The sequence below is a fragment of the Mauremys reevesii genome, linkage group 6 (genome assembly GCF_016161935.1).
Source record: "Mauremys reevesii isolate NIE-2019 linkage group 6, ASM1616193v1, whole genome shotgun sequence".
Lineage (NCBI taxonomy): Eukaryota > Metazoa > Chordata > Testudines > Geoemydidae > Mauremys > Mauremys reevesii.
In genome coordinates this window covers 24,115,668-24,126,571 of record NC_052628.1, presented here as the reverse complement: position 1 = coordinate 24,126,571, position 10,904 = coordinate 24,115,668, and the positions used below count along the sequence as shown (strand labels likewise).

At 37.7% G+C, this 10,904-nt stretch overlaps 2 protein-coding genes across 5 annotated transcripts in view; both read left to right on the top strand.

Moving 5' to 3' along the window:
- Positions 1–4,804, top strand: part of LMBRD2 (LMBR1 domain containing 2) — a 42,535-nt gene extending 37,731 nt beyond the window's left edge. The window contains exon 18 of the mRNA XM_039544423.1: positions 1,117–4,804. Coding sequence (XP_039400357.1) covers positions 1,117–1,177 — 61 coding nt within the window. The 3' untranslated portion in view covers positions 1,178–4,804. The remainder of the gene's footprint in view (positions 1–1,116) is intronic.
- A 5,478-nt stretch (positions 4,805–10,282) lies between these two features.
- Positions 10,283–10,904, top strand: part of CAPSL (calcyphosine like) — a 46,547-nt gene continuing 45,925 nt past the window's right edge. For all 4 annotated transcript variants that reach the window (XM_039545166.1, XM_039545162.1, XM_039545159.1 and 1 more), the window contains exon 1: positions 10,283–10,455. The gene's annotated coding sequence lies outside the window, so the exon portion shown is untranslated. The remainder of the gene's footprint in view (positions 10,456–10,904) is intronic.

The following is a 10,904-nucleotide window of genomic DNA, read 5'->3' as shown; positions in this document are numbered from 1 at the left end:
GGGTCTCAGAGAGGAAAAGGTTGAGAACCCCTTTTCTAACCCATGCATCATATAATTTACACACACATAATTCCTGCACTTGTCAAATGAACACAGGACATTATATAATGCATTATTTCTGCTGCTTTAATGTGTGTTTTCACTTACTTGCTAAACCTGTAAAATTCAGTAATTTTCAATGGATCTAGCAGCCAGAATGAACTAGACTTTAACACACTTGTTTTAAAACTTAACCAATTCTGTCTAAGCAGTAAAAATTTTTTCTCACACCAGTGTAAATCAGGAGTAATTCCATTGAAACCACACTGGTTAAAACCAATGTCAGGGTAGAACCAAGCCCTAAGTCTTTTCCACGGCAACAGTTTAAAGTATCTTAAAACATGTAGAACAGTGCTAGAAGGGCAAGTCCCTGCTTTGGGTCTGGTCAGAATTATTACAGAGAGAAAAACACAGTTGTGGTGATCTTTTGAATATATTTGTGTTTTTAAGTCTTCATATATTTGGCTACCAATTTGGGGAAACATATTCTTTTTCCCTCAAAAGCTGCTATTCACCTTTTAATGGTGTTGGGTGGTGCTATTTCACTGGGTATCGTGTAGACTTTTTTGCTGCTCATCCAACCTGAAAACTTTCAGATACCAATAAGTGTGTTTTTTCCTTACAATTTAACAAAAATATAATATAGTCTTTGGTTTGTTCATGGCTAATGAGAAAGGTAGTTTAGAAAAAAGACCTCCTCAAATATGTTTAAATGTTCTGTTGGTCACATGATATTTAAAAGATTTAATTTCAGATAGCTAACTGCCATGTATAAAATTCTTATGCAGGTGTTAGTTAGATTACTAGAATTTCAATTTTAGTGTAATTTTATTGTACAGATTTTAATGCATTTATTTTATTATATATAAGTGAATAAAGTACATTGGGATCATTCAGGATGAAAATCACTCTAAATGTAAGTTATTCTGCAGTTTAGATATTTCATGTGGCAAAATGGGCAGAATAGATTTCTTTTTAATAGACACTAGATGTGACATTGTTTCTGTATGTTACTGATGTTTTCTTTCTTTCCTCTTCTGTATGTTCTTATACGATTTCTTTATGTATGTCCTACAGGTATCAGCCTGGTGGAAGGTATTTATCAATGTCACGAAGCCGAATATTTGATGATGTCTAATCCCTTCATAGTTTATGAAAACTTAATAGAAATCAAAGTCTGCTACTCATTATTTGAAAAACACTGTAACATTTCTGAACCAAAAAGACCTTTTTCTTTAATAAAAAAATTGTGGAAAATAAAGGAACAATAATAGTTAGAAATGCACCTTGTATAATAACTTACTTACCATGGGTTAGAGAATACACCTCTTCCCCAATATAACGCAGTCCTCGGGAGCCAAAAAATCTCACCGCCTTATAGGTGAGACTGCATTATATCAGGTTCGGTCCAGCTCCCCCAGTGGGGATTTAAAGGGCCCAGTGCTCCAGCTGCTGCGGGGAGCCACGGTCCTTTTAAATCACCGCCGGAGCTCTGGCAGCGGGGCTCGGGTGGGGATTTAAAGGGCCTGGGGCTCCACACGAATTCAGATATAACACAGTAAAGCAGCGGGGCTCAGGTGGCCCTTTAAAGGGCCAGGGGCTCCCCGCTGCTTTACCGCATTATATCCGAATTCGTGTTATATCGGGTCGCTTTCTATTGGGGTAGAGCTGTATTTGTATTAACAGGCATTGTTACACAGGGTGGGGTGGGTTTTGTTTTGTTCTTGGGGAGGCAATAAAATAATTTTAAAAACCCTCGTTTAGTTAGCTAAAGGTGAACATAGACTAAACATGCAAATAGGGCTCAAATTGAACTATAACTTAAGGTTTGGGGATGGATTTTTTTGTTGCTTTTGTTTTTAGTTTTGGAAGGAATGTTTTTTTTTAAAAGATGATCTTAGAAATATAATGTAGTTTTTAGTCATCCTAAGTGAAAAGTTAAATGAAGTACTGTATTACACACTGTTATTAAACATCTTGTGATTTGAATTTTGCGCCTGAACCAGAGTCCACTGAAGTGAAAAGTCTTCCATTGACTTCAGTGGCCTTTGCATCAGGCCCTTTGTGAATAGAAGGGATCGAAAGGCAATTCTGTATACACGCGCTGGCATAAAATGTGGAAGGCTTACACATCAGTCATAAAATCTGGAATTTTTTCTCTTTCAATATTATATGCAGTTAAATGGTAGCATGTATAATTAAGATTAAATATAAACATAACTATTTTTGCTATCACTGTCATTCAAGCATGTGTGCAATGACAGGAATGCATCTGGTGGCTGTTTAAGAAGACTTTTTACAGTAGTAGCAGTTGAAAATCTTGGTGTAAGAGAAATTTTAATGTGAAATTTATCAGTTTTAAATTATAATGTTACAGTTTTTCACAAACGTCTAGCACAGTGTAAAACTGGAGCTTTCCATTTGAAGACGTGAACTATGTAGCATGAATCATTGTTGCTAAATGCTTTTGACATCACAACTGCACTGCACCAAGGTATCTGTGTTTTTAAGGTACCTATATTTTGCAATAAGTAGGCTCTTCATTGCAAAAAGAAGTGCTTATTCATGCAAATAAACACCATAAAAAATGCCAGTGAATAACAGTGGAAAAAATGCTGTCATGCAAATGATTTTTGGGGGGAAATATGCTCAACTTAAATTTTGCTTTGTTTGCAATTTTCAGCCAAAGTTAGGTTATAAGTTGACATTTTTTTAATCATTTAGGAGTTTTCTCTTTGCAAAATTATGGTGAAAGCTGAAGCATTAGATCTCATAACTATTTTTCTTTTTCATACTTGAAAGATAGGCAACTCCTAAAACATCTAGAAATGGGATTACACTGAAAAATAGGTTTTCATGGATGAGGTGTTCCATTTAGTAATGGTCTGTTTTCTAAAATCTGTGTTAATGTGATTCTAACCTGCTTTAATGAATAATAATTCAGAAGTTCAGAAAATAATACTACTTGTAGTGTATTCTCTGCTTATTTACAATGATTTGAGTAACTATTTTGAAGGATAGTGAAATTCTGGTCCACTTCTATAGAACCCATTACGTAAATAAATAGACCTATAATAGCAGATTAACTCTGAATCATTTCTTTAGATACATGTACTGTTCCTACTGAAATCAGTGGGAACCTCATTTGCATCCAAGCGCATAAATTATCTCTTAAAAGTGGGCCTGGAAGAATTTTTTTCAAAAAGTGTTCTGGAGTTTGGGGAGTTCCTGCTCCTGTGTGTGTGGTTTTTTTTTTAACTTTAGAAATCCAGGTCTTGTGTTCCCTGGAAGACTGGTGCTGTCATTAGTTCTCCAATGATCAAAGACTAAAGCTGAACAATTGAGAGTAAAGAATTTTTTTATTGTCGGTCTTTATGTTAACACCTGTTTAACTCCAATAACAAACATTTTGGAGAAAGGATCTTTATTAAATTCTCTCTATCCCTCCTCTTCAATCAAAGTATGATTACTGAAAATACACAGGCTCTTTGGCACATTCTCCTCCTCCTTTAAGTCTTCCAGCAAAACCATGTGAGACTAGATTTGGCATTCCTATTTTTAAAACAATAATACCTAAAGACCTGAAGGCTTGTTTTTAAACTTCATAAAGAAGCCCTCCCCCCCACACCCCGCCCCCCTCAAAAGCACAAGCTCTTTATTAATGCATTACAAGTCACATTGAAGGGGATCTATTCTTAGTTCCACTGCTTTTAAGGAGAGAGAGAGAGAATAAACTTCATAGAAGGAATACTGGATACTCATGAAGAGCCTGATCCAGATGTCATTGTGAAAATAGAACCTAGCCCTAATGAGAGCTGCTCTTGCAATCATTTAAGTCAATGGAAGTTTTCTTTGACTTCAGTGGGAGCATGGTCAGACCCTTATTATAAGAACATTAACTAGACCCCATGTCTGGATTCCCACTGATAATTTTCAAAGTAGAGCATAAGCATTTAGCCAGGTGACTCTAATGTTAGTGGGACTCCAGTGAATAAAACATAAACCCCAACGTGGAATTTTAACCCCCTAACTGTGGTGGGAATTTCCTAGGTTTTGTTGTCTACTCCACGTGATGGTGCAATGAACTGATTGTCTAGGGATTGTCCATAAAGCATAGGAGTAGTTGCATCACTGATAGGATGTTTTGTATTAAAATGTTGCTTTCAGAGTTTCACTAGGTTTTGATTGTTAGCTAGATGATTGGGGTGAGATTCTGATACCACTGAAGATAATGGCAAAACTCGCATTGACTTTTAAAACCAACAGTTGGATTTTTAATAAACATCCTTGTACTAATTAATTTACACTCAGTTTGAAAAAGAATTCTGTATTGTTTCCGTGAATGTAAACCTGGAAGATATATCAGTGTTACCATTTTGTGAGAGGACACAATTGTGTAAGTACATACTGTTTACTGATAGAGTAATTTATTTTACTTGGTAAATCTCAAAAATATGTATATATTATGTTCCTGTGCCACTAACACTCAAAATTAGAAAGTCCAAAAATAATTGCATTGTAAACTGTACTGTGATTTGGGAGTCTGAACAATAAGATGTATTTATGCTGCCACTACATAAACATACTTATTTGCAACTAAAGAGTATGTAAATCATATTTTCTTATAAACTAAAATATCACTATATTAAATTACAAGTAATATACACTTCCTATCTTGCATCATGTTTTTCACACTGTTTGATTTATAATTGTGAAATATGCCAAAAAAGTAGCAAGTTAAATAAAAACTGTTTGGATGCTGTCATGTCAGTGATATACTAAAAAACCCATGCAAATTTTGAATATTTTTTTTAAAAATCAGAATGCACAACATAACTGCACTAATAACCCAGAAGTGTTGTGTTTTGTTTTGTTTTTTTAAAGTATGGGTAGAGAAACTGTTACACCTAATTAAACTTAATGTCTTTGCTAGACTTGCAAATCTATACTATCAGACGTTTAAAAATGTGTGTAGAAATAGCTACATTCTGAAATGAGTTCTGTGCACTTTACTTATATTGGGTCTGGCTTGTAACATTCAAATGTAGGGAATCATTTAACAATTTGGGGAGGAACTATAGAACTTTTGTTTTTACTGTATATTAATACTAATATCTAATGTTGGGGCTGGGAAGATGTAACATGTTATCCCTGAGGTACGATCTTAAAGTGCTAAGGAAAAAGTCCTTTTGAAACAAACCTTATACTGCTGTAATTCACACTACTGAAGAATTCTTAATGTCTCCTGCATTTGTGTTTAATCAAATAGACATGTAAATTTAAGTAGCTATGATTACAGTAATAAGAGGACTGGAGAAAAGCTGCTATTTTTTTCACTATTTATGTTCTTACTATTGCAAAACATGGCCCTAACAATTGTTTGTACAACTGAAGGTGTAATAATTGTGTTTTTCTACTCCAATTCAGTGTAATTATGGTAACTTGTACTTTTATTAAATTAAATCTGGAATATTGTAGCTGTTCCATGAGAACAAGTGAAGGTTTCCTGTTCTTTTCTTTCACTATCACTGTTAATTACTTGAGACCTAACGTGCACTTAAAATATTAGAGATCATTTTATGAAGTAATGATTTTTATGAAGCTTATGAAAGTAGTTCTCATTGATATATCATTTCATTATAATGAATGAATCAATCTTAACTGTTAACAAAAAAACACTAGTTTTGATGCTCTGTATATTCGGTGTCCTAGCATTTAATTTTTCTAAAATGCAAGAAAGTCATTGCAATTTTTACAAAATATCTTTTTGTAAATAATAGCTTGTAACATTTTGATTGAGATTTCTAAATCCCCTTTCTCTAATGTGCTGTGGAGGGATATCTACTGCCTCACAGCAGTACTATGCCCATACTACTTGTGCCTCTAGCAGATTAGTCTAATCTGAAGTTGAGACACTCCTACATTTCTTCATTCCCTTAATATGGACCAACGATTACCAACAAAACAGTTACACCTTGAACCAAACCTTCACTCTACTGTATTAATGAACTGTTGGTATGAATTATGCTGTATTACATCCAGTAACTTTTGTTTCAGTTATAAAGCAAGATTAGCGAGTTTATTCTTTGTAACTGTCTAATGTAATAGGATGTGCGCCTCACCACGTTAATGTGTCTAACTAGATTGTAACATGTAAGCAATGCCAATTTTCAACTTTTGGTTATTACTTTATGGCTATGTCTTACTAGATGACATACTCATATGAAATGTAGTAACTGGAGAATGGTGTCTCAGAATTTTTCTCTCTCAAAACTCTTACTTGAATACTTTCATTCCTATAGACCAGCTGTTCTCAAACTGTGAGTCAGGACCCCAAAGTGGGTCGTGACCCCATTTTAATGGGGTCGCCTGGACTGGCATTAGACTTGCTGGGCCCAAGGGTGTCAGCCGTGGTGGCGGGGCTCAGGCTTTGGCTTCAGCCCTAGGTGCTGGAGCTCAAGTTATAGGCCCTCCCATCCAGGGCTGAAGCTTTTGGGCTTCAGCTTTGGCCCTATCACTTGGGGCGGTGGGGCTCAGGCTTTGTCCCCCTTCCTCCCGCCCAGGGTGGTGGGGCTTGGGTGTGCTCAGGCTTAGGTCACCCTCTCCTGGGATCTGTAGTATTTTTTGTTGTCAGAAGTGGGTCACAGTGCAACGATGTTTGAGAACCCCTGCTATAGACATAAGTGGAAGGGCAGGGAATTAATTTATTTCTGTTGGTACAACTTCAGTAATTGCAGACCTTATTCCATTTTCAAATGTGTATCAAGAATAGGCTGTAGGAGTGCTGCTTATGAATAGACTAGCTTTTTGCCTTATGATACAAGTATAAGTGTGCATAATTTCACGCTGTGTTGTTTTGACCCTCATTGAATTGCAGTTGTTTTTGTGTAGTGTTCTAAATTATTGATGTACTGGATATATTTTTTAATTGTCTGTTTGAATATCTAGTGAAATAAAATTGCTTGCGTGAAATAAAATGCATTTCTCAGTACTACTTGTATGTGCTTTATACATTCAGACTTGCTCTAGAAATGTTTTCGTTACTAATCTTTTTCAGTTAATTTTCTTTTTCTCCAATTAATAATTGAATTGATTTAATTGAGAGTATAACCTTACTTTGTTGTTTTTTTAACTCCCTTGCAATAGCAGACTAATATTAAACTTACAGGATTTGTATGTACTCATCACACATTTTAAGAGGGGAAGGATACTTTTTGGAATAGTTTACAAAGGTATTCTGAACAAGAACAGTGATGCATTGGGTTTGTTTTGTTTTTTCCTGCAGCCCAACTCGTTAAACATAGGAATAAATTGTGTTACTTTCCATCTTCATTGGGAAGCTTTATCTTCCACACTATGATCTTTAAGCTTCTGAAGTATGAAGCTTCCCTTGTAGTCCATCCAAAGTGCACTATTAAAGATTGTGATCTGAACCTCCTGCTTTTTGCAGCCCAGCATCTCCCATGATTCTGATGTATAGTAGGCTGCTTCCTTCCTCTCTGCAGTTCCAGAGGCATTGTGATGTAGTCTCTGCTGGCCATGCCCCTTTTTCTGTTTTTTCACCAGAATTTCTACCTCCATGGCAGCATTTAGTGGCTGTTTGCTTTGCTCCTCACCATTTCCTTTGTCAACTTTACTTTTTCAATTCATTTTTCAAGGAATAACATGCAACTTTATAATGCTTGTTTCAGCCACCCAGATCCACCACCGTAGCAACCTCCTCTCTTGGACTCCTCAAACAATGGCAGAGCATACAAGCAGGAACCTGGCAACGTTTATGCAGCATCTCCCTATGTGAAACAATATTTACAGGTTCTACAAGAGTAAAATTATGCCCTCCCTGTTCACAACAAGCCAGACTGACATATTGAATATCCCACTTGCCCTGAGGAGCCAGAACTCCAATGCAGAAAAGCCCAATCAGGAGCTTCCCAGACTTTCAGGAGGAAAGTATAAGGATTAGGCTGTTAAGACAGTAATCCTACAGAAGACCTGGGCTGTAAGGGAAAAAACTCTTAAGTGATCCAAAGTCCCTCCCAGAACTGATGGGGGTCCTCAGCTCCCTGGGGAAAGAAGCAGGACTCCTACACATCTCTTCCTTAGATGTTTCGCAGAATTCTTAAAAAGAGACTCTGTCTCACAAGCAGTGGAAATGGGACCCGGAAAGTTAGTACGCAGAGGAAGACCTCTCTAGAAGGCTCAAGGCTCTCAATGAAAAGGATCATGAGAGACTGTGCCCTGCCCATAGCATTGCAGGGATCCCTGTAAAACAGGCAAAAAGAGCCAAAACACCCTGGAAGCACAAAAAGGGAAAGAAGATATAAAAAATCTAAAATATTTGTACACACTCTCCTCTATTGAGGAGGGAGAATTTCCTGATTCAGACTCTGAGCAGGTCAAGGAGTCAAAAACGAAGGTTTCCTCCTCCTATACTATGTGTAGGAAAATGGTATCTACCATATATATCTAACCAGATGAGATATTAGATGAGATGCCTAAGAGCAAATACCCACCAGTCTAATTCTAGCTTGAGATGGCAGTTCTGCTGTACTCTTCCCTTATAGATGTAATCAGGGATGAATGGGAATACCCTGATGAGGAAAAGAGTGTAAGCAGTCACACACTTAAATACTACAAGATGCAAGAGCCAAAAAACGCCATCACAGAAATATTGAATGTTGATGCTGTGGTGGTGGTAAAGGATATGATGATCCCATCAGAGGAGATGGAGGTTAACTTTAGGAGGGATTTTGAGGCTTCCTTGGCCACTGAGAGTATTCCTGGTCACTACCTGCTTTTCAACAGCTGCAGTGTCTTCTACAACATGCACCCTCCAAACCCACCGGTACTCCTGACAGAGGTCAATCTATTGGGGTGGAGGTGCGGGGGAGCACATTGAATCACAGAAATGTAGAACTGGAAGAGACCTTGAGAAGCCATCAAGTCCAGCCTCTTGTACTAAGGCATTACCGAGTAAACCTAGACCATCCCTGACAGGTGTTTGTCCATCCCATTCTTAAAAACTCCAATGTTGTGGATTCCACAACCTCCTTGGAAGCCTATTCCAATACTTAACTACCCTACTTTTCCTAATCTCTAACCTAAATTTCCCTTGTTACAGATTAAGCCCATTACTACTTTTCCTGCCTTAGTGAACATGGAGAACAATTGATCATGTCCTCTTTTTACCAACCCTTAACATATTTGAAGATTGTTGCCAAGTTCCCCCATAGTCATCTCTTCTCAAGTGTAATCATGTCTAGTTCTTTAACTTTTCTCCATAAATCAGATTTTCTAAACATTTTATCATTTTTGTTTCTGTCCTCTGGACTCTCTCCAATTTGTCCATATCTTTCCTAAATTGTGGTGTCCAGAAGTGGACACAGTACTCTAGATGAGGCCTTGACAGTGATGAGTAGAGCAGGACAAACACCTCTTGTCTTACATACAAGACTCCTCTTAATGCACCCCAGAACTGTATTAGCTTTTTTGCAGCTGCGTCATATTGATGATGACTCATTCAGTTGTTGATCCACTGTAATCCCCAGATCCTTTTTGGCAGTACTACCATCCCAATGTATTAGTCATTCCCCTTGTATTAGTTGTGCATTTGATTGTGCAATTGTGTATTTAATTCCTGGTCATCGACTGCCAAATTATCACAGTAGAAGTCATGGGACAGCCTCTGTACCCTCTTTCAAATGTAGATGCTTAAATACAATACAATCCCTGCAACTTAATCAAAGTTTGAAAGTCAAATAATTGACTCAAATTAGAAAAAGAGCATAATCCTAAGTAAACAGCACCAACCCTGGGACCTGCTTCTGTATTCCCTATGCACCCAAAACTCCCATAGGCTTGGGAGATTTGCCTGAATGAGACTGCTGGAGTTATGTACTGTTTATGTTGTAGTCACAACCGAAGGTCCCAAAATGATCATGGTCTCATTTTACTCGGTGCTATAGAAACACACAAAGATAAGGTCCCTGACCTAAAGAAGTCTCAACAGGCAGCAGTTAATCTTCTGATGAGAAATCACTGAGCCAGCAACTCAACTTTTCTAGCGGCCTTGCCTCAGAGAACAGGACAAGGACCCCATTGTGATTCTGAGAGTTACACTCTGCTCCCCCAGTTTTGCCAGCCTTTTTTTGTGGTGTAGCTTGTTTCTTCCTCTGCACTGCTCTTCTTCATACGAGTATGATAAGCAGCTGCTTTCCCTCCTTCTGTGCAGTGTTTGCTGTGGGGAGTGCACAGCTGAGCTCACAATTGAGCCCTAAGGGACAGGTTCATCATCATGGCCAGCATCAAACTTCAGAGATCAGTTCACAAACACTGGGGTGCTACAACATTGTGATATACTCACCTCTTGCACGGAAAGCTCAAAATTGGAACACAGGTCATGGCAAGTAAAACAAGGTAAATACTTTATTTCATACTGTGTGTCATTGTTGAGTCTGCCTGTTTTGCCTGTTAATCGTTGAGACTTCTGTATTTGTTTTGAAATAGTTTTGGCTCATTTTTAAGTTGCAGGCTCAGAAGCTACCCTCCATTCAACTGTATATGTCCCCTTTTAACTTCTCAGAAGTCACCTGGGATAGGAAGGATTCTGGTTCCAGTCATGCAGCATCGTTCATGCACTTTCAGAATCCCATTTAGCAAAGAAATAGCCGCTCCAGAGAATATCATCCCTCACTAAGGGCTCAATCCTGCAAGGTCCACTCTGGGTCCAGTCAGCAAAGCACTCACTTACATTCTTCACTTTAAGCTAGATGAGTAGGCCCATTGAAGTCAATGAGAATACCAACATGATTAAAGTTAAGCAAATCTTTAAGTTATTCTGATCATAGAATGTCAGGGTTGGAAGG